The sequence below is a fragment of the Salvelinus fontinalis genome, chromosome 41 (assembly GCF_029448725.1).
Source record: "Salvelinus fontinalis isolate EN_2023a chromosome 41, ASM2944872v1, whole genome shotgun sequence".
NCBI lineage: Eukaryota > Metazoa > Chordata > Actinopteri > Salmoniformes > Salmonidae > Salvelinus > Salvelinus fontinalis.
The window spans coordinates 15,511,016-15,537,141 of record NC_074705.1 but is presented as its reverse complement, the minus strand read 5'-3'; the positions used below and the strand labels follow the sequence as shown (position 1 = coordinate 15,537,141).

The 26,126-nt window shown below is 43.7% G+C and overlaps 2 protein-coding genes across 6 annotated transcripts; one reads left to right on the top strand and one right to left on the bottom strand.

Annotated features, from left to right (window-relative positions):
- Window positions 1–335: 335 nt before the first annotated feature.
- On the bottom strand, window positions 336–12,944 carry LOC129840255 (formimidoyltransferase-cyclodeaminase-like). 4 transcript variants are annotated; one of them, XM_055907988.1, is made up of 13 exons: window positions 12,725–12,944; window positions 12,190–12,373; window positions 10,419–10,547; window positions 10,147–10,235; window positions 4,386–4,565; window positions 4,032–4,169; window positions 3,669–3,862; window positions 3,451–3,580; window positions 3,035–3,196; window positions 2,111–2,154; window positions 1,437–1,575; window positions 669–764; window positions 336–524 (listed from the first exon to the last, which is right to left on the bottom strand). In XM_055907988.1, the coding sequence occupies exons 1-13, from the start codon at window positions 12,776–12,778 to the stop codon at window positions 441–443; spliced, it is 1,623 nt and encodes a 540-aa protein (XP_055763963.1). In that variant the 5' UTR covers window positions 12,779–12,944; the 3' UTR covers window positions 336–440. The 4 variants fall into 4 exon arrangements, 3 of the variants coding, with proteins under 3 accessions (XP_055763963.1, XP_055763964.1, XP_055763965.1); XR_008757180.1 differs by lacking the exon at window positions 336–524 and adding an exon at window positions 1,098–1,254 and having other exon boundaries at window positions 677–764; window positions 12,725–12,938; XM_055907989.1 differs by lacking the exon at window positions 336–524 and having other exon boundaries at window positions 675–1,254; window positions 12,725–12,938.
- A 1,875-nt stretch (window positions 12,945–14,819) lies between these two features.
- Window positions 14,820–25,756, top strand: LOC129840257 (CCR4-NOT transcription complex subunit 9). 2 transcript variants are annotated; one of them, XM_055907991.1, is made up of 8 exons: window positions 14,820–15,077; window positions 15,525–15,704; window positions 15,820–15,935; window positions 16,058–16,167; window positions 16,337–16,446; window positions 23,940–24,038; window positions 24,154–24,245; window positions 24,482–25,756. In XM_055907991.1, exons 1-8 carry the CDS (start codon window positions 15,060–15,062, stop codon window positions 24,660–24,662), a joined length of 906 nt encoding a protein of 301 aa, XP_055763966.1. In that variant the 5' UTR covers window positions 14,820–15,059; the 3' UTR covers window positions 24,663–25,756. The 2 variants fall into 2 exon arrangements, with proteins under 2 accessions (XP_055763966.1, XP_055763967.1); XM_055907992.1 differs by having other exon boundaries at window positions 14,832–15,077; window positions 24,494–25,756.
- Window positions 25,757–26,126: the final 370 nt, after the last annotated feature.

Below are 26,126 nucleotides of genomic sequence, written 5' to 3'. Positions count from 1 at the left end.
TTAGCTTCATGTCGAAGTGGAAGAGAGAGGAAGAAACCTTGTAGTACTATTCTATTTCGTGTGATTCAGGGCGGCAGGTAGCCTAGAGGTTAAGAGGTTGGGCCAGTAACCGAAAGGATGCTGGTTTGAATCCCCGAGCTAAGTAGGTGACTAATCTGCCGATGTGCCCTTGAGCAAGGCACTTAACCCTAATTGCGCCTGTAAGTCGCTGTGGATAAGAACACTGTGACATCCTGGCTTGGTGTAGGCTGCTGCTATACAGTACATTACGTAAGTATTTAGTGAATTTCTAACAAAGCAAAGGAGCACCATTGAGGAGTAGTTGATAAAGCATGTATTTATGTGAACCCAGTTTATTTGCAATAGAATTGATGGTTGTGAAAGCCTGGTTTGAGGCCTAGGCAGGCAGCGGGTGACGCTTTGGTAATGTGGTAACTTCTTCACTTTTTTCTCTCTGCAGTATCCAGGACTACATTAGCACTCTCCCTGGCCTCAGTAAGCAGAGTTGATGCTCTCTGTTGAGTCTGCAAAACACAAAACACGATTGTATGAGTATAACTATGTAATAAGCCACTGACTCTCACCAAAATCTGGTTTTCCAGTATTGAAAGATTACCTACGTAATCCTTTTGGAGTCAGAAAGACCTACAGGCTACATTGTAACTTACAGTCACTTTGAAGGACTCATCTGTGATATCCTTGAGGTTGATCACAATGTTGTAGTAGGCTCCAAACACTGCTGTTTCCAGGGCTTTAGCTGCTACCTGCAACGCCACGAAAAAGAACCATATAAGGAAGATGTTTTTGTAGGCTGTTTACAGTATAATGCATGTCATAGCTCTGGGGCATCTGTCAGAAAACGTTTTGCAACCATACTTCATGGAGACACTTATGGGTGTCCTGGCGTTTTGAAATGTTGTTTTACAGTATGCCAGTAGGGTGGTATGTGAGTATAAGCAGTTGGCACTTTCACGTCTGCTCCCGCTCTCCACCCCCTGGCGCCTGAGGGCGCCAGGTTGCCCTGCATCACGCACTCCTTCCATTTACTACGCACACCTGCCTTCCCTCGTCACGCGCATCAGCGATATTGGACTCACCTGGACTCAGCCATCACCTGTTTATTTCCTCCCTTATATTTGTCAGTTCCCCAGCTCTGTTCCCCGCTGCAGCATTAATTGTTTTTTGTCTCGTTCCATGTCCGTTATTTATTTATTGTTTTACTCCCCGTACCTGCTTCGTCTCTCCAGCGTCATCCTTGTGACAGGCACAAAACAAAATGTTCCACAGTCATTTATGCATGTCGGTGTCTGCCCTCAAGCAAATAAGCAACTGCATAGAAGTCACTCAGGTATGCTTGCAAAGTTGCAATGCAAAGTCCATAGACAGGGACTCTGTTCATGGTTTCAGTCACTGTAAAACCGTCTCTCATACAGTACCTGGAGGTCAGACTTGCAGGCCACGTTTCCGTAGATCACCATTTCCTTTAGACAAGGCCACAGCAGGTTGACTCGTTCAGCCAGAGACAGTGGGACCGCCACGGCCTGCTTCAGACCCTCCTGCATGGCAGCTTCCCTCCTGCGGCAGGAACAGGGGTAGTGTTAATGGGAAGGCAGGAGTAGGTAGGAATAGGCGAAGAGGCAGGTCAGAAGCAAGACCAGGGTAGGGTCAGAGGCAGGATTAGTCGTGGGGATAGGTATAAGGTATAGGAAAGAGGAAGAGCAGAGAGGTGAGATAGATTTGGAGCATGACAAGACTACACCATGACTACAAGACTACACCTTACTTACTGTTAGACCAGATGAGCTGACCGTAAAGGAACTACAGTAAACCATTCTTCTTTGGGAAAGCCTGCTTTATGTGTTTACAGGGATGGGCCAGGTTGCTTGCCAGGTAAAAGGAGGTGACGTGTGAAGACAGGTGAGGATGGGATACAGGAGAATGTACAGTAATGAGTTTCCATAGATGTCAATCTGAAGTAAAGATGGTTTGAAATAGTTCCAACGTGCTGTGCTGTTTGTGTGTGTGCGTAATTACACATCTACTTTAATGACATGCTTCTCTGACATCTTGGATTGGACAGAACTGCCATATATTGGAGCATGGCAATCACCTTTTAACTTCATCTGTTGTGTTCCTTGGCATCTTCAATGCAGCCTGAAAACGAGAAAGTTAAACCTTATAAAACAGGAGTAAAAGAGAACTGCATACAGTGTCAGCAAAGCCGATACAAGCCACATTTATTCTCACATCACAATTAAACGAGTCGTGCAATACCATCAGCTTTCAACTAAATTCAACAATGGCACCACCACACCCTGTGGTGAAAATGCAACAGCCGTTTTGACATGGGACCGGCTATAAACTATGACTAGTATGTTAGATGGAAGTGATTCATTGACAGGTTCATTGACAGAGTCAAAAAGTTCTAGATGGTTGTAATAAACTCTTCCCTGAAGGTTATATCAACACTCCTTTTCCACTAAAAGACTACATTCCACTACATTTTCATAGCAAAGCCACAAGACAGCAAACATCAAGATCATACCTTGGTTCGAACCTTCAAAGTAAGCATTTACAAGAAACAAAAACAGCTTTGATCACTCGTTCTTCACCTGAACTTTTATCATCAGAAGAAATATCCATCATATTTTGTATGACTCTCTGCTTAGCTAAAAGACTGGGCAGGGTCGCATCAGGTTGTGTCGCATCGAGCGGCAGGTAGCCCAGCAGTTAGCACGTTGGGGCAGTACTACTATGGCTGACCCTGTAAAACAACACATTTCACTGCACCGGATAATAAAACATTAATTTTTCCCCCCAAAAATTCAAAGCATAAGTTTAGATAAGTATTTTTTTCTTAGCCTGGAATCCAATCTGAATATGCTCTGAAACCGAATAAAGTGAAACAATAGTGAAAAATATTCAGTTAGGATTTCAGTCTAGTTTTTCCCGGTATAGTTCCTGCTTTCCCTAGCCCGGTTAACCCAGACTGAAGGCTTCAATCTGGTTTAACCATGATATGTTTTCCTCTCACCATGTAGCGACTGAATGCCTTGGAGTCTGCGTCCACCATGACCAGCAGTTCATTCATGGCCTGATGGAAGGGAGGGATGAGTCTCCTCATGATGCTGTCCAGGCTATCAAACTGCCTCTTGCCATAGGTCATCTGACCCACCATGGCTCCCAGAGCAGCCCCCTGAAATGCACACACACACACACACACACACACACACACACACACACACACACACACACACACACACACACACACACACACACACACACACACACACACACACACACACACACACACACACACACACACACACACACACACACACCTTTGACTCCTCCTTGTATTGTACATACTTTATATTGGTTTATTCCTATGTCCTGGGCAAGGTCATACGGGGAATATAGTCATCTACATGATATTAAAGATGGTTGTACCATTGCAGCGACGGCAGCAGAGACTGACCCTCCTCCTGGAGCAGCGGTTCTGGTTCCCACGCTGCGGACAAACTGCTGCAGAGACAGAGACACCAAACGCTTGTCCTCCTCAGTCCTCTCCACCATGTACCTAGAGTCACAACCATAGAAATGGATTTGAATGACTAGAATGGAAAAGTCCCATAGGCCATGGAAATAGTGCACTCATTGGTACTCACTCTATGATTCTCTCTTTGGGGACGAAAGGCCCAAGTGAATCAAGCCCAAGTTTACTGATGACCAGACGGACTTTGTGCTCCTCCTCCACAATGAAGAGCCTGTCTCTCTGGATGTAGAAATCAGCACAGTCCAGCACGGCTCTCAGAGGCATGAGGCCTACAATCTGAGAGCCCACCACTGGCAGGTTCAGGTCCTGGGGAGAAGAGGAAGGAAGGAGAGGTGTCAAATTGGCTCAACTTTTTGACATTATTAGCTGCCTTTACGTCACTGGTTCAAACCACCAGATCAATGAGAGGGTTTTGCACAATAATGCTGTACTGTTTTCAGCTGCGGTTGTGGTTGTGGTTGTGGTAGCTCCTTACCTTGGCCGCACTGCAGATCTCTTCGTAAACAGTGTGGACGGGCGTCAGCTCAAAGTCCAGGATGTTGGTGGACACCTGGGCTATGTTCGCCTCTTCCAGGTACCATCCCATTCCCTGCACCTTCTTCATCAGACCCGGCTACAATACAAAAATCAATAATGTTACTGTCTTTGGAAGCAGACAAGGCATATGACTCAAAAATAGACTTTTATTAGTTCAGCGTCAGTTATAAAGAAGAGGAAAACAATAATGTCTTGTAAGAATGAGAGGAATCTCTTCCAAAGCCAAAGTAGCTGTGTGTCATTCATCTCTGACATTGGGCGATCAAGATGTACAGTAGCGAGCCTACCCTACCTGGTCTTTGTTTCTGCCTTGTTCCCGGATATCTAGTGCGATCCGATGGGCTTGTTCCTTGGTGCTGAGGAGGTTTATGTTGTAGGCAACCAGGAATTTGCGAGCACCTGCTACTGTAGCTCCCCAGGAGGCCACGAAGGTGGCAGGGCCATAGTCAGGAGCCCACTCTGTCCTCTTCAACTGAGGACAATAGACACATCGGCATCATTTAGTGCTTCCAACCCCTCTTAAACATTGTGTGTTTGAGCTACAGCCTTTTTTTTTTTTTTTTTACATTGGATTCGTCTATTTCTTCTGCATCAGCCGATACCAAACATTAGCCTGGGGGTTGAACCATTAGCCTGGGGGTTGAGCAGTGTTAATGAGACAAAGGCGGATCCAGAAAATGGTTATTCTCACAAAAACATCTGTAAAGTCTGAACGGTTTGAGCTAGAAACTCTTATGACCCCAGTATGAAAAGCTAAGACTCTCATGAGCTTTGCTCTATGGCGCTCACAAGCCACACTAGAATCATTAGAAAGGTAAGGGATCCTCTACATAGAAAATCATACACAATTATTGCACATTGTGTGTGACACTGTAATAAGCTCACATAGTTGCTGTCACAAACGCCAAACTCCACATCACTGACTAATTATTCATTTCCCACTGAGCAAACAATCTACTTACAGCATTCTTATAAATAAAATTTGTATCACGTTTTTGCTTGGCGGACCTTATTTTTTATTGACATTTATTGACAATAAAACTCATGAATGCAACTGTTTATGTCAACCTGTTTTGTGTTCCACGTGTGTCCCTGGTTGTCTTGAAAACAAAATGGTAAAACACTTCAATGTGAGGATATAGAGTTGAAGTCGAAAGTTTACATACACTTAGGTTGAAGTCAATGGAAAATCGTTTTCAACCACTCCACACATTTCTTGTTAACAAACTGTCGTTTTGGCAAGTCGGTTAGAACATCTACTTTGTGCATGACACAAGTAATTTTTACAACAATTGTTTACAGACAGATTATTTCACGTATAATTCACTGTATCACAATTCCAGTGGGTCAGAAGTTTACATACACTAAGTTGACTGTGCCTTTAAACAGCTTGAAAATTTCCAGACAATGATGTCATGGCTTTAGAAGCTTCTGATAGGGTAATTGACATCATTTGAGTCAATTGGAGGTGTACCTGTGGATGTATTTCAAGGCCTACCTTCAAACTCAATGCATCTTTGCTTGACATCATAGGAAATTGTAGACCTCCACAAGTCTGGTTCATCCTTGGGAACAATTTCCAAACGCCTGAAGGTACCACATTCATCTGTACAACCAATAGTACGCAAGTATAAACACCATGGGACCACGCAGCTGTCATACCGCTCAGGAAGGAGACGCGTTCTGTCTCCTAGAGATGAATGTACTTTGGTGCGAAAAGTGCAAATCAATGCCAGAACAACAGCAAAGAACCTTGTGAAGATGCTGGAGGAAACAGGTACAAAAGTATCTATAGCCACAGTAAAATGAGTCCTATATCGACATAACCTGAAAGGCCGCTCAGCAAGGAAGAAGCCACTGCTCCAAAACTGCCATAAAAAAGACAGACTACGGTTTGCAACTGCACATGGGGACAAAGATCGTACTTTTTGGAGAAATGTCCTCTGGTCTGCTGAAACAAAAATAGAACTGTTTGGCCATAATGACCATCGTTATGTTTGAAGGAAAAAGTGCGAGGCTTGCAAGCCGAAGAACACCATCCCAACAGTGAAGCACGGGGGTGGCAGCATCATGTTGTGGGGGTGCTTTGCTGCAGGAGGGACTTGTGCACTTCAGAAATAGATGGCATCATGAGGGAAGAAAATTATGTGGATATATTGAAGCAACATCTCAAGACACCAGTCAGGAAATTAAAGCTTGGTGGCAAATGTCACGCCCTGGCCTTAGTATTATTTGTTTTCTTTATCATTTTAGTTAGGTCAGGGTGTGACATGGGGTATGTGTGTGTTTGGGGTATTATATGGTAGAGGGGGTATTGGTGGTAGTGTATGGTTTTGTGTTGAGTGTATGTATCTAGCTGTGTCTATGGGTGTGTAGTTTTCTAGGAAAGTCTATGGTGGCCTGAATGGGTTCTCAATTAGAGACAGCTGGTTTCTGTTGTCTCTAATTGGGAGCCATATTTAAGGCTGCCATAGGCTTTAGCTGTTGGTGGGTCATTGTATATGTATATGTCGAACGTAAGTAGTTTGTGTGTGCACTTGCGTTTTAAGTTTCACGATCGTTTGTTGTTTTTTGTTAGTTTGTATAAGTGTTACGTGTTCATCTTCGTCGTTGTAATAAAAAGAAGATGTATTCAAGTCATGTTGCGCCTTGGTCCGTCTCTTCACAAGACGATCGTGACAGAATGACCCACCAATCTACGACCAAGCAACATGACCAGCGGCAACAGGATCAAGGCATTAAGGATTCATGGACATGGGAGGAGATTTTAGATGGTAAGGGACCTTGGGCACAACCGGGAGAATATCGCCTCCCTCGTGAAGAGCTGGAGGCAGCGAAAGCCGAGAGGAGGCGATATGAGGAGGCAGCACGGAGGCAAGGCTGGAGACCCGCGAGTACTACCCAAAAATTTCTTGGGGGGGGCATAGAGGTAGTGGGCCGAGGGCAGGTAGGAGACCTGCGCCCACTTTCCAGGCTAACTGTGGAGAGTGGGAGTACGGGCGGACACCGTGTTACGCAGTAGAGCGCACGGTGTCTACTGTACGTGTTCATAGCCCGGTGCGGGTTATTCCACCTCCCCGCACTGGTAGGGCTAGATTGGGCATTGAGCCAGGTGCCATGATGCCGGCTCAACGCGTCTGGTCTCCAGTGCGACTCCTCGGGCCGGTATACATGGCACCAGCCTTACGCATGGTGTCCCCGGTTCGCCTACATAGCCCGGTGCGGGTTATTCCACCTTCCCGCACTGGTCGGGCGACGGGGAGCATTCAACCAGGTAAGGTTGGGCAGGCTCGGTGTTCAAGGGAACCAGTACGCCTGCACGGTCCGGTATTTCCGGCGCCACCTCCCCGCCCCAGTTCAGTTCCACCAGTGCCTACACCACGTAACAGGCTTCCAGTGTGTCTCCAGAGCCCTGTTCCTCCTCCACGCACTCGTCCTATGGTGCGTGTCTCCAGCCCAGTGCCTCCAGTTCCGGCACCACGCACTAAGCCTCCTGTGCGTCTCCAGAGTCCTGTGCATCCTGTTGCTGCTCCCCGCACTAGCCCTGAGATGCGTGTCCCCAGTCCGGTACCACCAGTTCCGGCCCCACGTACTAGGCCTAATGTGCGTCCCCAGGGTCCAGTATGCCCTGTTCCTTATCCCCGCACTAGCCTGAGAGTGTGTGTCCTTAGCCCGGTGCCTCCAGTTCCGGCACCACGCACCAGGCCTACAGTGCGCCTCATCCGGCCAGAGCCATCTGTCTCCCCAGCGCCATCTGAGCCATCCGTCTCCCCAGCTCCGTCTGAGCCATCCGTCTCCCCAGCTCCGTCTGAGCCATCCGTCTCCCCAGCGCCGTCTGAGCCATCCGTCTCCCCAGCGCCGTCTGAGCCATCCGTCTCCCCAGCGCCGTCTGAGCCCTCCGTCTCCCCAGCGCCATCTGAGCCATCCGTCTGCCCAGTGCCGTCTGAGCCATCCATCTGTCCAGAGCCATTAGAGCCGCCCGTCTGTCCCGAGCCGTCAGAGCCGTTAGTCAGTCAGGAGCCGCTAGAGCCATTCGTAAGTCAGGATCTGCCAGAGCCACCAACCAGACAGGATCTGCCAGAGCCGCCAACCAGACAGGATCTGCCAGAGCCGCCAACCAGACAGGATCTGCCAGAGCCACCAACCAGACAGGATCTGCCAGAGCCGCCAACCAGACAGGATCTGCCAGAGCCGCCAACCAGACAGGATCTGCCAGAGCCGCCAACCAGACAGGATCTGCCAGAGCCGCCAACCAGACAGGATCTGCCAGAGCCGCCAGCCAGCCATGAGCGTCCAGATCCGTCAGCCAGCCATGAGCGTCCAGATCCGTCAGCCAGCCATGAGCGTCCAGATCCGTCAGCCAGCATTGAGCAGCCAGATCCGTCAGCCAGCCATGAGCAGCCAGATCCGTCAGCCAGCCATGAGCAGCCAGATCCGTCAGCCAGCCATGAGCAGCCAGATCCGTCAGCCAGCCATGAGCAGCCAGATCCGTCAGCCAGCCATGAGCAGCCAGATCTGTCAGCCAGCCATGAGCCGTCCAGCCAGGATCCGCCAGAGCCGTCATCCAGCCTGGTGCTGCCCCTTATCCTGGTGCTGCCCCTTATCCTGGTGCTGCCCCTTATCCTGGTGCTGCCCCTTATCCTGGTGCTGCCCCTTATCCTGGTGCTGCCCCTTATCCTGGTGCTGCCCCTTATCCTGGTGCTGCCCCTTATCCCGGTGCTGCCCCTTAATCCAGTGGGGTTAATGTGGAGGGGGGCCATTTGGAGGAGGCTACGTAAGCGGGTAGTGACTATGGTGGGGTGGGGACCACGACCAGTGCCGGAGCCGCCGCCGTGGAAGGACGCCCACCCAGACCCTCCCCTAGACTATGTGCTGGTGCGCCCGGAGTTCGCACCTTAAGGGGGGGGGGGTTATGTCACGCCCTGGCCTTAGTATTATTTGTTTTCTTTATTATTTTAGTTAGGTCAGGGTGTGACATGGGGTATGTGTGTGTTTGGGGTATTATATGGTAGAGGGGGTGTTGGTGGTAGTGTATGGTTTTGTGTTGAGTGTATGTATCTAGCTGTGTCTATGGGTGTGTAGTTTTCTAGGAAAGTCCATGGTGGCCTGAATGGGTTCTCAATTAGAGACAGCTGGTTTCTGTTGTCTCTAATTGGGAGCCATATTTAAGGCTGCCATAGGCTTTAGCTATTTGTGGGTCATTGTATATGTCGAACGTAAGTAGTTTGTGTGTGCACTTGCGTTTTAAGTTTCACGATCGTTTGTTGTTTTTTGTTAGTTTGTATAAGTGTTACGTGTTCATCTTCGTCGTTGTAATAAAAAGAAGATGTATACAAGTCATGTTGCGCCTTGGTCCGTCTCTTCACAAGACGATCGTGACAACAAATGCGTCTTCCAAATGGACAATGACTCCAAGAATACTTCCAAAGTTGTGGCAAAATGGCTTAAGGACAACAAAGTCAAGGTATTGGAGTGGCCATCAGAAAGCACTGACCTCAATCCTATAGAAAATGTGTGGGCAGAACTGAAAAAGCGTGTGTGAGCAAGGAGGCCTACAAACCTGACTCAGTTACACATGCACTGTCAAGAGGAATGGGCCAAAATTCACCCAACTTATTGTGGCAAACTTGTGGAAGGCATTTGACCCAAGTTAAACAATTTAAAGGCAATGGTACCAAATACTAATTGAGTGTATGTAAACGTCTGACCCACTGGGAATGTGATGAAATAAATAAAAGCTGAAATAAATCTTTCAGTCTACTATTATTCTGACATTTCACATTCTTAAAATAAAGTGGTGAGTGACCTAAGACAGGGATTTTTACTAGGATTACATGTCAGGAATTGGGAAAAACTGAGTTTAAATGTATTTGGCTAAGGTGTATGTAAACTTCTGACTTCAACTGTATATGAGGGCAGAGCAATCAGATCACTGAAAGTAGTGAAAGTACTGCCTTTGATTTTTAGCTTATTTTTCGCTGATCTATGCTCTTCTACAATGAGGAAAATGTTGCCCATTGGGTATGAATACAATGAAGTTAGGTCAAACTCACTTTCTCAGACAAGGCCTCATACTCTCCTGCCCGGACAGAGGGAAGAGATCTCCTGTTCTCCTTCCTCGCTGCTTCTCCATAAAGATACACTATGGAGAAACGACAACGTGTCTTATTCACCTGTTTGTGGCTTTTTGAGAGCAATACCACATGGGAAAGAATACACAGAACCAAGGGGCACTGCACTGAAACTGACCTTGTGGCTTTGTCTACAGCAAAGTAAATGGCCAATATGTTAACTATAGGTCAATGGATCAGAGAGGAAAACCTACCAGGTACATGCAGCACATCTGTTAAGTGCTGGGCAAAAATGTTGACACAGTTGACACAGTCCTCCATAGTGACATTCTGGACAGGGATGAAGGGACACACGTCCATGGCGCCCATCCGTGGATGCTCCCCTACAACAAACGCACATATTGTTCCACTAAACACACTAAACAACTTATCAACAGTACTTAGCCACACCTTATTTGCACTTAAAGTGAGGTGGAGTCACCCCTTATTTGCACTTAAAGTGAGGTGGAGAGGAGTCATGGTATTTCTGAACTATGGCCTTTGAACATACACTGCCCTTCAAAATTTTGGGGTCACTTTGAAATGTCCTTGTTTTTGAAAGTAAAGCACATGTTTTTGTCCATTAAAATAACATCAAATTGCTCAGAAATACAGTGTAGACATTGTTAATGTTGTTAATGACTATTGTAGCTGGAAACAGCAGATTTTTTATGAAATATCTACATAGGCGTACTGAGGCCCATTATCAACAACCATCACTCTTGTGTTCCAATGGCACGTTGTGTTAGCTAGTACAAGTGTATAATTTTAAAAGGCTAATTGATCATTGGAAAACCCTTTTGCAATTATGCTAGCACAGCTGAAAACTGTTGTGCTAATTAAAGAAGCCATAAAACTGGCCTTCTTTAGACTAGTTGGCAGAGTTGCAAAGAAAAAGCCTATCTCAGCCTGGCCAATAAGAAGAAAAGATTAAGATGGGCAAAATAACACAGACACTGGACAGAGGAACTCTGCCTAGAAGGCCAGCATCCCAGAGTTGCCTCTTCACTGTTGACGTTGAGACTGTTGTTTTGCGAGCACTATTTAATGAAGCTGCCAGTTGAGGACTTGTGAGGCGTCTGTTTTTCAAACTAGACACTCTAATGTGCTTGTCCTCTTGCTCAGCTGTGCACCGGGGCCTCCCACTCCTCTTTCTATTCTGGTTAGGGCCAGTTTGCGCTGTTCTGTGAAGGGAGTAGTACACAGAGTTGTACAAGATCTTCAGTTTCTTGGCAATTTCTCGCATGGAATAGCCTTCATTTTTCAGAACAAGAATAGGCTGACAGGTTTCAGAAGAAAGTTCTTTGTTTCTGGCCATTTTGAGCTTGTAATTGAACCCACAAATGCTGATTTTTATTTTATTTTTTTATTTATTTATTTTTTACCGTTATTTTACCAGGTAAGTTGACTGAGAACACGTTCTCATTTGCAGCAACGACCTGGGGAGTAGTTACAGGGGAGAGGAGGGGGATGAATGAGCCAATTGTAAACTGGGGATTATTAGGTGACCATGATGGTTTGAGGGCCAGATACTCAACTAGTCTAAAGAAGGCCAATTCTATTGCTTCTTTAATCAGCACAACAGTTTTCAGCTGTGCTAACATAATTGCAAAAGGGTTTTCCAATGATCAATTAGTGATAAACTTGGATTAGCTATGATAAAATTGGATTAGTTAACACAACCTGCCATTGGAACACAGGAGTGATGGTTGCTGATAATGGGCCTCAGTACGCCTATGTAGATATTCCATAGAAAATCTGCCGTTTCCAGCTACAATAGTCATTTACAACATTATCAATGTCTACACTGTATTTCTGATAAATTTGATGTTATTTTAACGGACGGAAAAATGTGCTTTTCTTTCAAAAACAAGGACATTTCTAAGTGACCCCAAACTTTGAACGGTAGTGTAACTGTTTCACTGAATCATGTGAGGAGTCAGCAGTTTCTGTCTCTCTTTTTAGCTCTTACTCTCTATCTCCTACCTGAGTGTTTGGTCATATCAATGAGTGGGAAGGCAGTGCGTGCAGCGTTCAATGCACCCTCCACCACAGCCTGTGGCGAGCCTACGAAGGTGTAGACTGTACGGTTGGTGGAGGATCCAGGGTCCACGTTGAGCAGACTGCATCCCTCCGTGCTGGAAATGGCCTCTCCTATGGCATCAATCACCTGGAAGCAAGTCACATTGACTCTTAAAACATTTTCAGAAAACATTTTGTTGGTACCTCGAGATCATATTCAGGATTGAGATTATACTGTAAAATTGTTTGGAATTGGCTTGTTTGTTTGCTTAGGTATTCACAGTCATCATGAGGCCCCCTTGATTCATAAATATAAATATGTAAATACAGAAAAATGTAAAATAAAAATGTTCTTGGTAATCAGACAGAAAGTCTTCTTACATGACCAATATAAAGCGATCATGTGTATTGTGTTAATCACACCACAGACTACTACTAACAGCTTCCTTCTGCTGTGCCAACAGGTAATCCACTTTCTGTATCTCCCATGCCTACTCACCTTTTTGTTCCGGCCCTCTGAGAAGTTTGGCACACACTCCACCAGCTTAGCCATAATAATCACAGAGTCGGGTAATCCGAGACGAGGAATCAGACCAATTTAAGGCACAAGTGTATTCCCCCTTTCTCTCTGCTCCACGAGCACACACCAACCCATCCAGTCTGTCTCTTCATCCCCAAATGGGACATTTAAGCAGTCTGTCCATCTGTAACGCTGGTTGAATCATTAACTTGCTCCATTGTCCTCTTATCTAGGGCAGCTGGCAGTGATTCCCAGGCTGCTCTAGTCTAATATTTACCAGGACCTGGCGCGGATGGTGCCAGCCTCACATGCAACATTCATAGACACAAATCCCTGTTTCGCCATAGGTTAGACTTAAATACTGGAGCACCGGATGCGAAGGGTGAAGGAATCAATTCAGTATGATCAAAGGAAGTATCCAGGCTGACAGACGGATAGCTGGTGAACTCTCCACTCTAGCTGTTACCTCTGCTTTCTCACCACAGCCATAGTAAACACTTGGCTAAATCCTATTGGATGATATCTCAGGATCAGAGATGGCAATTTCAATAATTATGATTGAAATGTGAAGTGGTGCACAGATCTAGACCCACCGCTGCATTATCATATTGCATTCATTGTGTATTCATCTCCTGTATTTATGGTATACAGAGTTTTTGAACTTTTTCGTACCAGTAACACTGTTTCCTAAATAGTACACAAAATATGCACCATCGCCAATAGGATTTCTTAAATCTGAATCAAAGAGCTTTGTGTTGGTTATTATTAGCTATGGCAGTAGTGACTCTATTATAGCCTCTGTGACCTTTGATCCAAAGGATTAAACAGTGTATAATGGTCAAACATCCTCAGCAGTCAGCATTGATCTAGGTGATCAAAGCATTACTCAGCTAAGTAGCAGTCAAGCAGGCCCGATTCTTATTATCCACATTGACAGGTCAACTAGTTTGTTTTTATACAAGACGTATCCTACTGCTTTGGTCTTGTTACGCTGAAGATGCAACCACTATAGGTTGTGCTATCCAGCCCAGTGTTTCTGAAACCTTTTCCGTGCTAGGGACTGTGTTCTAGCCAACTGTTGAAGGATTAACTAACATCAATTAATGAACACCTGTCTATGGTTGCATCACATGATCCGCCCCCAAAACAAACAAATACAGTTGGCTGGACTGGTTAATGAGAAATGCTACAGAGGGGATCTGGATGGACTGAGCTGCTTTATTAGAACTGGGCACTAAACAGACAATTATTTGAGTGCTTATTGGTGCAGTGGAACACTCCTCCTACTACCTGGTCCGATTGACATACATTAACTTCAATGCCTATGAATAAAAACAGATAATTGTTGAAATAAAATGAAAGTCTAACTCCTTGTTTCACTCTGTGATCAACTCAAACTTTAGTTGCTCAATATGTAGGATGCAGATCATCAGAAAAGGTTGTTCATGTTATGTACACACGTCACAATGGTAAGTATAATGAAAAAGAATAGTATCAAAAACTACCACTCTGTTATTATCAATGTAACTAAGGTTGATATTTATGCATGTAGCAATGGGAGTGTGGCTCAGTTGAGAGAATGTGGATCAACGCCCTTTTTTTATGGGCCTCAAAGTCAAAACGCACAAAAATGACAACCATGATATACACCAGTAGATGTAAAGTACTCCACAAATACCTATATAATTAGATAAGAGGTAGCATATCGAAAATGTGAATTTCATTATTTTGGCCGTGTTGGAGAGCTTCAAATCCATGATGCATTGTAGGTAAATTGTGACTTTAAAAAAAAATGTAACCTTTATTTAACTAGGCAAGTCAGTTAATTTTAAGAACAAATTCTTATTTACACTGACGGCCTACACCAGCCAAACCTTAACCAGGACAACTGTGCGCCACCATATGGGACTCCCAATCACGGCCGCTTGTGATACAGCCTGGAGTCGAAACAGGGTCTGTGGTGACGCCACTATCATTGATATGTAGTGCCATAGACCGCTGCGCCACTCGGGAGCCCGACTGATTGAATTATCTACAAATAATAATCATAATAATCATTAGTTGTAGATCTGTCATTCGGGAGTCGCCCACTGTCGGCTGCAATATCGAACAAGTGCATAATATTGAAGTCTGGTCCAAAACAGAAAAAGTCGGAAATAGTCACGACACTTTCCCAGCGGATCACTTGAGCCACGTCTGAGTTGAAAGGTTAAACGCAGTTGCGCTCTCGCGAGATTCGTTGTATGTTTTCACAACAGAACATATTTTTATATTTTACGAGACGTTTTTCTAAAATAACCAAGCGCTGCATAGAATGCTGGCTACAGGAGCAGTAAGTACACAAACGATATTGCTAGCTTGCAAGCGTTATCTAGCTAGGTTAACAAGAGCTAACACAAGGCTTTTTTTGCTAGCACAAGGCCTGACTTTGGCCAGTAGATTTGCTATTAGCTACCTAATGCTAAACTTGTTACAAAGATGTTTCGAACCCCTCTTGTGGCAAACTGTATGGATAATACTTGCATTTGAATGAGCTAGTTATGGTAGCTAACTATGGTAGCGAACTATTTGTGGGAAAGTTACTGTATCCATGAAAGTAACGTGAATTTACATATTGTTGTTGACACTTGTTAGCTAGCGTTCGGTAGCCAGCTAGTTACCTAGCTAACTCATTCATTCATGAAGGTGGCTAGAAACGCATTGCCAACCCTGTTGTTAACTGCATAATTCAAACACAATGTCAGTTTAGCTCAATGTGTCCACCTCTCCTGTAAAACAGGCTGTAACCACGGCTCTGGCTCAAGTGGATAGGGAAAAGATCTACCAGTGGATCAACGAGCTGTCCAGCCCAGAGACCCGCGAGAATGCCCTGCTTGAGCTCAGTAAAAAACGGGAGTCCGTGCCAGATTTGGCTCCAATGCTATGGCACTCCTGTGGGACTATAGCTGCTCTCCTGCAGGTAAGATTGTGGACAACACTCACTGGCTAGTCTCCAGCAGGATGGAGCATGGTTTTCCTCTGTGAGTGTGGCTCTAAACTTGATGATGACCCGCTTCATGCTCTTTCAAAAATAGGAAATTGTCAACATCTACCCCTCAATAAACCCCCCAACCCTCACCGCTCACCAGTCCAACAGAGTATGCAACGCATTAGCACTTCTGCAGTGCGTGGCCTCTCATCCAGAGACAAGGTGGGTCCCTTGATTCCTCTCTCATCATGATTGAATTGTACAGTGCACTTAACCAAAACAGTCAGTGTATTTTCTTCTATATCATGTGAAATGTGTAACTTAAGTACGGTTGTTTTTCACAGATCGGCATTTCTGGCAGCACACATTCCTCTATTCCTGTACCCCTTCTTACACACTGTCAGCAAAACACGACCATTTGAGTACCTCCGACTCACCAGCCTAGGAGTCATCGGTAAATATCCTTTATATCATTTTTGTGGTTCTATTGCTATGATGCCTTCTCTCTGTATTTTCTTCTCTATCTCACTCTCTGATGTTGTCATTGCTTAAGTAATGAAATGATCCAATTACTTTGACAATACAGTATGTTTCTCTATAACTTGTTCCTGTTTGATTGGCAGGTGCCTTGGTCAAAACAGATGAGCAGGAAGTTATCAATTTCCTGTTGACGACAGAAATCATTCCCCTGTGCCTTCGCATAATGGAGTCTGGCAGTGAGCTTTCCAAAACGGTATCTCTCGCTCTGTAGCGCTCTCTCTCTCTCTCTCTCTCTCTCTCTCTCTCTGTAGCTCTCTCTCACTCTCTCTCTCTCTCTCTCTCTCTGTAGATCTCTCTGTTAGAGGTCAATCGATTATGATTTTTCAATGCCGATACCGATTTATTGGAGGACCAAAAAAAAGCCTATACCGATTAATCGGGCGATTTTTATTTTATTTATTTATTTGTAATAATGACAATTACAACACTACTGAATGAACACTTATATTTTAACTTAATATAATACGTCAATAAAATCAATTTATCCTCAAATAAATAATGAAACATGTTCAATTTGGTTTAAATAATGCAAAAACAAAGTGTTGGAGAAGAAAGTAAAAGTGCAATATGTGCCATGTAAAAAAGCTAAAGTTTAAGTTCTTTGCTCAGAACATGAGAACATATGAAAGCTGGTGGTTCCTTTTAACATGAGTCTTCAATATTCCCAGGTAAGAAGTTTTAGGTTGTGGTTATTATAGGACTATTTCTCTCTATACCATTTGTATTTCATATACCTTTGACTATTGGATGTTCTTATAGGCACTATAGTATTGCCAGTGTAACAGTATAGCTTCCGTCCCTCTCCTCTCCCCTACCTGGGCTCGAACCAGGAACACATCGACAACAGCCACCCTCGAAGCATTGTTACCCATCGCTCCACAAAAGTCGTGGCCCTTGCAGAGCAAGGGGTACAACTACTTCAAGGTCTCAGAGCGAGTGACGTCACCCATTGAAACGCTATTAGCGCGCACCCCGCTAACTAGCTAGCCATTTCACATCGGTTAGACCAGCCTAATCTCGGGAGTTGATAGGCTTGAAGTCATAAACAGCTCAATGCTTGAAGCACAGCGAAGAGCTGCTGGAAAACGCACAAAAGTGCTTATGAGCCTGCTGCTGCCGACCACCGCTCAGTCAAGATTGCTCTATCAAATATCAAATCATAGACTTAATTATAACATAATAACACACAGAAATACGAGCCATAGGTCATTAATATGGTCAAATCCGGAAACTATCATTTCGAAAACAAAATGTTTATTCTTTCAGTGAAATACGGAATCATTACGAATTTTATCTAACGGGTGGCATCACTAAGTCTAAATATTGCTGTTATATTATGTACAATTCTGGCAAATTAATTACGGTCTTTGTTAGGAATAAATGGTCTTCACGCAGTTCGCAACGAGCCAGGCGGCCCAAACTGCTGCATATATCTTGCACGGAACGCAAGAGAAGTGACACAATTTCCCTAGTTAAAAGAAATTCATGTTAGCAGGCAATATTAACTAAATATGCAGGTTTAAAAATATATACTTGTGTATTGATTTTAAAGAAAGGCATTGATGTTTATGGTTAGGTACACATTGGTGCAACGACAGTGCTTTTTTTGCGAATGCGCTTGTTAAATCATCACAGCCTACTTTTGGCGAAGTAGGCTGTGATTCGATGATAAATTAACAGGCAGCGCATTCTTTATATGCAACGCATGACAAGCTAGCTAAACTAGTAATATCATCAACCATGTGTAGTTCACTAGTGATTATGTTAAGATTGATTGTTTTTATAAGATAAGTGTAATGCTAGCTAGCAGCTTACCGTGGCTTCTTGCTGCACTCGCATAACAGGTAGTCAGCCTGCCACGCAGTCTCCTCATGGAGTGCAATGTAATCGGCCATAATCGGTGTCCAAAAATGCCGATTACCGATTTTGTTATGAAAACGTGAAATCGGCCCTGATTAATCGGCCATTCCGATTAATCAGTCAACCTCTACTCTCTGTAGCTCTCTCACTTTCTATTTCAGCAGCATACCACCCTGCATACCACTGCTGGCTTGCTTCTGAAGCTAAGCAGGGTTGGTCCTGGTCAGTCCCTGGATGGGAGACCAGATGCTGCTGGAAGTGGTGTTGGAGGGCCAGTAGGAGGCACTCTTTCCTCTGGTCTAAAAAATATCCCAATGCCCCAGGGCAGTGACTGGGGACACTGCCCTGTGTAGGGTGCCGTCTTTCGGATGGGACGTTAAACGGGTGTCCTGACTCTCTGAGGTCATTAAAGATCCCATGGCACTTATCGTAAGAGTATGGGTGTTAACCCCGGTGTCCTGGCTAAATTCCCAATCTGGCCCTCAAACCATCATGATCACCTAATAATCCCCAGTTTACAATTGGCTCATTCATCCCCCTCCTCTCCCCTGTAACTATTCCCCAGGTCGTTGCTGCAAATGAGAACGTGTTCTCAGTCAACTTACCTGGTAAAATAACGGTAAAATAAAAATAAATAAATAAATAAATACATTTCAATTCAAGGGGCTTTATTGGCATGGGAAACATATGTTAACATTGGCAAAGCAAGTGAAATAGATTATATACAAAGTGAGATAATCAATAAAAATGAACAGTAAACACTCATAGAAGCACTCATAGAAGTTCCAAAACAATGAAGACATTACAAATGTCATATTATGTATATATACAGTGTTGTAACGATGTGCAAATAGTTGAAGTACAAAATGGAAAATAAATAAACATAAATATGGGTTGTATTTACAATGGTGTTTGTTCTTCACTGGTTGCCCTTTTCTTGTGGCAACAGGTCACAAATCTTGCTGCTGTGATGTTACACTGTGGTATTTCACCCAGTAGATATGGGAGTTTATCGGAATCGGGTTTGTTTTCAAATTATTGGTGGATCTGTGTAAACTGTGGGAAATATGTGTCTCTAATATTGTCAAATGTTTGGCAGGAGGTTAGGAAGTACAGCTCAGTTTCCACCTCATTTTGTAAGCAATGTGCACATAGTCTGTCTTCTCTTGAGCCAGGTCTGCCTACGGCGTCCTGTCTCAATAGCAAGGCTCTGCTCACTGAGTCTGTACATAGTCAAAGCTTTCCTTAAGTTTGTGTCAGTCACAGTGGTCAGGTATTCTGCCACTGTGTACTCTCTTTTTAGGGCCAAATAGCATTCTAGTTTGCTCAGTTTTTTTGTTAATTACTTGACACATTGGAAAGAATTCTCTTTGTTTTCTCATGATTTGGTTGGGTCTAATTGTGTTGCTGGCCTGGGGCTCTGTGGGGTCTGTTTGTGTTTGTGAACAGAGCCCCAGTACCAGCTTGCTTAGGGGACTCTTCTCCAGGTTAATCTCTCTATAGGTAATGGCTTTGTTATGGAAGGTTTGGGAATCGCTTCCTTTTAGGTGGTTGTAGAATTGAACAGCTCTTTTCTGGATTTTGATAATTAGTGGGTATTGGCCTAAATCTGCTCTGAATGCATTATTTGGTGTTTTACATTGTACAGGGAGGATATTTTTGCAGAATTCTGCATGCAGCCTCAATTTGGTGTTTGTCCCATTTTGTGAATTCTTGGTTGGTGAGCGGACCCCAGACAACCATAAAGGGCAATGGGTTCTATAACTGATTCAAGTATTTTTAGCCAGATCCTAATTGGTATGTCAAATTTGACTTTCCTTTTGATGGCATACAATGCCCTTCTTGCCTGGTCTCTCAGATCGTTCACAGCTTTGTGGAAGTTACCTGTGGTGCTGATGTTTAGGCCAAGGTATGTATAGTTTTTTTTGTGTTCTAGGGCAACTGTGTCTAGATGGAATTTGTATTGTGGTCCTGTCGGCTGGACCTTTTTTGGAACACCATTATTTTGGTATTACTGTGATTTACTGTCATGGCCCAGGTCTGGCAGAATCTGTGCAGAAGATCTACGTGCTGCTGTAGGCCCTCCTTGGTTGGTGACAGAAGCACCAGATCATCATCAAACAGTAGAAATTTGACTTCAGATTCTAGTAGGATGAGGCCGGGTGCTGCAGACTGTTCTAGTGCCCTCGCCAATTTGTTGATAAATATGTTGAAAATGGTGGGGCTTAAGCTGCATCCCTGTCTCACCCCACGTCCCTGTTGGAAGAAATTGTATTTTTTTTTGTCTATTTTTACTGCACACTTGTTGTTTGTGTACATGGATTTTATAATGTATGTTTTTCCCACAACACCACTTTCCATCAATGGGTTTAGCAGACCCTCATACCAAGTTTAGTCGAAGGCAACAAAGCATGTGAAGACGTTGCCTTTTTTGGTTTGTTTGTTTGTTTGTGGATTAGGGTGATCAGTCGTTAGTTCCAAATATTGGGGAAGATGTCAGAGCTAAGGATGATGTTAGAGTTTTAGTATAGCCAATTGGAATTTGTTGTCTGTATATTTTATCATTTCAGTGAGGATACTATCAACACCACAGGTCTTTTTGGGTTGGAGTTTTATTTTATTTTGTCCTGTAGTTCATTCAAGGTAATTGGAGAATCCAGTGGGTTCTGGTAGTCTTTTAATAGTTGATTATAAGATTTGTATTTTATAATGTCTATGTTTTTGCTGTTCTTTGTTATAGAGCTAAAATAGATTGTAGAAGGGTTTTACCCGTACATCTCCATCTTGATAAGATAATTGTTTGTTTAGCGTTTTCCAATTTTCTCAGAAGTGGTTAATTCAATTACGTTGAGCTGATTTCTGACGTGCTGTTCCTTCTTTTTCCGTAGTGTATTGCTGTATTGTTTTAGTGATTCACCATAGTGAAGGCGTAGAATCAGGTTTTCTGGGTCTCTATGTTTTTGGTTGGACAGGTTTCTCAATTTCTTTTAGGTTTTTGCATTCTTCATCAAACCATTTATAATTTTTAATTTTCTTAGGTTTTCTGTTTGAAATGTTTAGATTTGATAGGGAAGTTGAGAGGTCAAATATACTGTTTAGGTTTTCTACTGCCAGGTTTACACCTTCACTTTTCCAGTGAAACAATTTGTCCAGGAAATTGTCTAGAAGGGATTGAATTTGTTGTTGCCTAATTGTTTTTTGGTAGATCTCCACACTACTCTCCTACCATCTATATCATGTCTTAATATTATTCAGCTCCTTTGGCTTTGATGCCTCATGATTGAGCAAAGCTCTGTTCAAGTAGAGTATGATTTTGCTGTGATCTGTTAGGGGTGTCAGTGGACTGACTGTGAACGCTCTAAGAGACTCTGGGTTGAGGTCAGTGATAAAGTAGTTTACAGTACTACTGCCAAGAGATGAGCTATATGTGTACATACCATAGGAGTCCCCTCAAAGCCTACCATTGACTATGTACGTACCCAGAGTCCAACAGAGCTGCAGAAGTTGTGACCCATTATTGTTGGTTATGTTATCATAGTTGTTCCTAGGGGGGCATATGGGAGAGAGAATGCTGTCCTCTCCAGGTAGGTGTTTGTCCCCCTGTGTGCTGAGGGTGTCAGGTTCTTGTCCAGTTATGGCATTTACGTCACCACAGACTAGTACATGTCCCTGGGCCTGGAAATTGTTGATCTCCCCCTCTAAGATGGAGAAGCTGTCATCGTTAAAGTATGGGGATTCTATTGGGGGTATATAGGAAGCACACAGGACATTTTATTAATTTCTAGCCAGATATAAAATGTTCCTGTTTTGACTAGTTGAATAGAGAGGGTTAGGTGTGCTCTATAGCAAATTAGCATACCCCCTGAGTTTCTTCCCTGTTTCACACCTGGTTGTTTGGTGGATGGACCTTCCAGCTCTCCGTAGCCTAGAGGGCAACCAGTGGGTCCGTCTCCTTTATGCAATGTTTCTTGTATGATGACAGACTCTCTCGCGCGCTCTCTCCCTGTCGCTCTTGCGCTCTCTCTCTCTGTGTCTCTCTAAAGATAAGTGTATTTCAACTGGGGAAGTACGATAAATCGGTGAACATGTCGGAATCTGCCAATATTAGTTAAAATGCCAACATCGGCATCGGCGCGATGTCTAGTTTAACATCGACGTTAAAAACATGTCAAAGCTACCGTGCACACCTATATAACGTAGGTACATGACATAATAACACCACGTAAACACCATGTCTGCTGTGTGGATGTAAACACCATGTCTGCACGTAAACACCATGTCTGCTGTGTGGATTGAGCAGTCAATTGAAAGAGTAAGACAATTTCAGCGAGACAACTCAAAGGCGAAATCCATTAAAGCCAAGATAATGGAATTCATTGCCCTTGACAATCAACCGTTCCCTGCCGTGGGTGATGTTCGCCGACTGGTCGAGCACTGGTACACACTACCAAGTGCACTATTTTTCAGATGTTGCCTTACCAGAGTTGCACAGCAATAGTGTCACTGCTATTAGCCTCACGACATACATACTATGGAACGCCGTTTGATTCTTTGCGTGTGAAAAAAGATACAGTAGCACTGTCAAAGCTGTACAAAAAAAGTCTGCAAACACCGGCCACGAACGATGTGTTTACAATACCGCGTTGGTAATAAAGCATAATTTGTTCGACGGCAACTTCTGGGGTAGCTAGCTTTAGCTTGGTACCTAGCTAGCACCAATACAACCTGCCTGAAAACAATGACCAGTAGAAACTGCAGTCATTTTCATTTTTCTTAGCAATGATTTAGGAATCCTTGTAAGTATTAGCTAGGTTGCCACTTGTTGAACGCCTATTGAAATTGAACTTCAGTTCATGAAAATAAATAGCTAGCCAGCTACTTAACCCAGTTTCCAAAAGTTAACGTTATAAGCAGCCAGCTCGCTTCATCTGGCTAGTGACGCTCGACCGGACCGGGTTATGTGTTGTGAAGCTAGCCACAATAAGGATTAGGCACAATAGTGGAATTTGCAGTTTGCCTTCAATATAAAAGTATGACATTGGCAGTGATGCAAATTAATATAAATAGTATTATGCCATACTTTTGTTTTGAACGCTAACCGCAAAGTCTACTATTGTGGCTAATCCTTATTGTGGTTGGCTTCACATAGATGGGTCCGATCACCATTAATCAAATAAGAACTGTCTCATTAATTATTTTAACTATAGCTACTGAAACAGATTATGTCATGCTATTTGACGTGTATCTTTTTTGACACGCAAAGACCCAAACAGCGTTCCATAGAAATCCTGGTTGAGAATGAAACAAGTCAACAACGAAACAGCACAGCAAGTAAGTGAAAGAAATAGGTTTTGATTATGTTTTACTGGTAATAGGGATCTACGTAAATGCCACCAAAATAACTTTTTGGTCAGTGTGTGTGTGTGTAACCTTTTATTTAACTAGGCAAGTCCGTTAAGAACAAATTATTATTTACAATGACGGCCTACCCTGGCCAAACCCGGACGACGCTGGGCCAATTGTGCGCCGCCCTATGGAACTCCCAATCGCGGTCGGATGTGATACAGCCTGGCTTCGAAACAGGGATTGTAGTGACACCTCTTGCACTGAGATGCAGTGGCTTAGACTGCTGCGTCCATGTATATATATGTGTGTGTGTTAACTATTTAATTGTACTAGAATGCTTAAAAGGCCGTAACAATTTTTAATATCGGTTATCGGTAGCGTTTTTTTTGTTGTTGCATGGAATATATCAGATATCGGTATCGGCCAAAAATGTCATATCGGTGCATCACTAATTTCAACCCTCATTTTTTTGTTCGACAGGTAGCAACTTTTATACTACAGAAAATCCTACTTGATGACACAGGGCTGGCATACATTTGCCAAACGTATGAACGCTTCTCCCATGTGGCCATGATACTTGTAAGTTCAAGGTTAACCAATATTCAAAATATTATACTTTTCCAGACATTGGTTGCATCCTGAATATTTTTTTAAATAATAAAAACAAAATGTTTCTTTTTGTTGTCTCTTTCAGGGCAAAATGGTTCTTCAGCTCTCCAAAGAGCCCTCTGCTCGTCTTTTGAAACATGTTGTCCGCTGTTACCTACGCCTGTCAGACAACTCCAGGTATTGAAATCAACTCTTCGACCCGCTGTTGCTTGTCTCATTTAGCCTGCGTTCATTCCTTCAGTGTTTTTGAAGCAATTTTCCAGGAATGACAAAAAAAACATATTGAGGAAATGATGTTGGGAACTCTGAAAACAGTGGATGTGGTCATGGTCTTATCTTGATAGATAATAGATTCTGCTGATAGTGACTTACTCACTATCATAACTAACATGAATTTGTTTTTCTCACCTCTGCCCCCACACCAGAGCCCGAGAGGCCCTCCGTCAGTGTCTACCAGACCAGCTTAAAGACACCACGTTTGCCCAGGTCCTGAAGGACGACACCACCACCAAACGCTGGTTGGCACAGCTGGTGAAGAACCTACAGGAAGGGCAAGTCACAGACCCCAGGGGGATCCCTCTGCCCGCACAGTAGCTCTCCTCACTTCTACAGCAGGGTTGCACAATTATGGTAACTTTCCCATGATTCCCAGGTTTACGAAGACTTTACTGGAATCTGAATGAAATAATCAGGAAATCTGGGAATTTTCCAAAATGGGATTTATGTAAAACCTGGGTATTTTGCCAATTTTGCAACCCTACTTACCATGCAGCTGCACTGAGTGATACCCACCAGCAAGGACCCAGCTTCCAGAAGCAAGAAAAAGGCACCAGTTTGAATGACGGACGGACTCATAAAGGGCTGCATATTTTGTGAAGAAAGACTGTATTGAATGAAAGACCTCTACTCAGCCGTTTTCTTACAGTATCTTTCATTCAGATCAAACTGTCTGCCCTATCTCCAGAAGTATATGGATGCCTTTTCACTTGTCCTCCAAACTATTAGTTCTATATTTTTTTCTCAAGGACATTTTGGAGTCTTCACTAAGTGTTCTGAAGTTGAAGTACACGACAGAATAAAATGTTACACCTCGACATATGCGATACTGTTTATGTGGCATATTTTCTCTTGTGTAATAACATGTTACCAAGTAACTGCTTTGTGGTTACACGCATGTGTTATAGATATACACATCTCAAAGAGGCTAGTGTATGGAAATCAACTGAAATCAAGCTGCTTCTGTGTTGTGTATATTACAGAGGTTGCTGCAAGGTAAACGTGTTGGCGTGCTTCAGTGTTAACAGATAAGGGACCCCCCCCATTTGAGCCTTGGCCCTGTCTATCTATGTGAAACCTGAGCTGCTGCAGTGTATTATTGATGCTCTGGAACCTGAGTGGAGACTCGGTCAGAAAAACAAGTTAATGTTCTCAGTGCTAAACTGTAGAGGTAACTCCGGCCTCAACACAGCCTTGTTCTCTGTCAGTGGCAAAGCAGGTAGCCTAGTTGTTAGAGCGTTGGGCCAGTAACCGAAAGGTTGCTGGATTGAATCCCTGAGCTGACAAGGTATAAGTCTCTCATTCTGCCTGTGAACAAGGCAGTTAACCCACTGTTCCCTGGTAGGCTGTCATTGTAAATAAGAATTTGTTCTTTACTGACTTGCCTAGTTAAATAAAGGTTACAAAAAACATTGAGAAATGCCTCTTCTCTTTAAACTCTCCTCCTCTGACCTGGCTTATTCATCATTATAAAAACACTAACCTGATGTGCCAAGTGTGAGTGTACTGCATCTTTGATGAGTAAGGTGTTTCCCTTTAGGTAATTGCCCCCTGTCTTTTGATAGCTTGAAGTTTCTTCGTGTGTGTTCACTTGGGCTCATTGCAGCAGGTTGTCTTTATCTTGAACAAACCTCAAATAATTTCAATGCGTTAACATGTTTAAGTTCAGTTTTATAAGTCCTTACAATGATGTGTGGTAGACTGTATATACAGTAGAGTAATGCTGTTAACATGGGGTTAGTCATTTATGGGAAAGTATGACCCCAGTTGTTCAGTTTGGGG

Excerpts from the sequence above, each read along its gene's own strand:
- LOC129840257 (XM_055907991.1), top strand. Across the intron at positions 16,447-23,939 it reads GCAGTGAGCTTTCCAAAACG|GTAGCAACTTTTATACTACA; the intron begins GTATCTCTCGCT and ends TTTGTTCGACAG. Across the intron at positions 24,039-24,153 it reads CCCATGTGGCCATGATACTT|GGCAAAATGGTTCTTCAGCT; the intron begins GTAAGTTCAAGG and ends TGTCTCTTTCAG.
- LOC129840255 (XM_055907988.1), bottom strand. The coding sequence starts at position 12,778 with ATGGCTAAGCTGGTGGAGTGTGTGCCAAACTTCTCAGAGGGCCGGAAC. Across the intron at positions 12,374-12,724 it reads CAGAGGGCCGGAACAAAAAG|GTGATTGATGCCATAGGAGA; the intron begins GTGAGTAGGCAT and ends ACTTGCTTCCAG. Across the intron at positions 4,566-10,146 it reads ATGAGGCCTTGTCTGAGAAA|TTGAAGAGGACAGAGTGGGC; the intron begins GTGAGTTTGACC and ends TATTGTCCTCAG.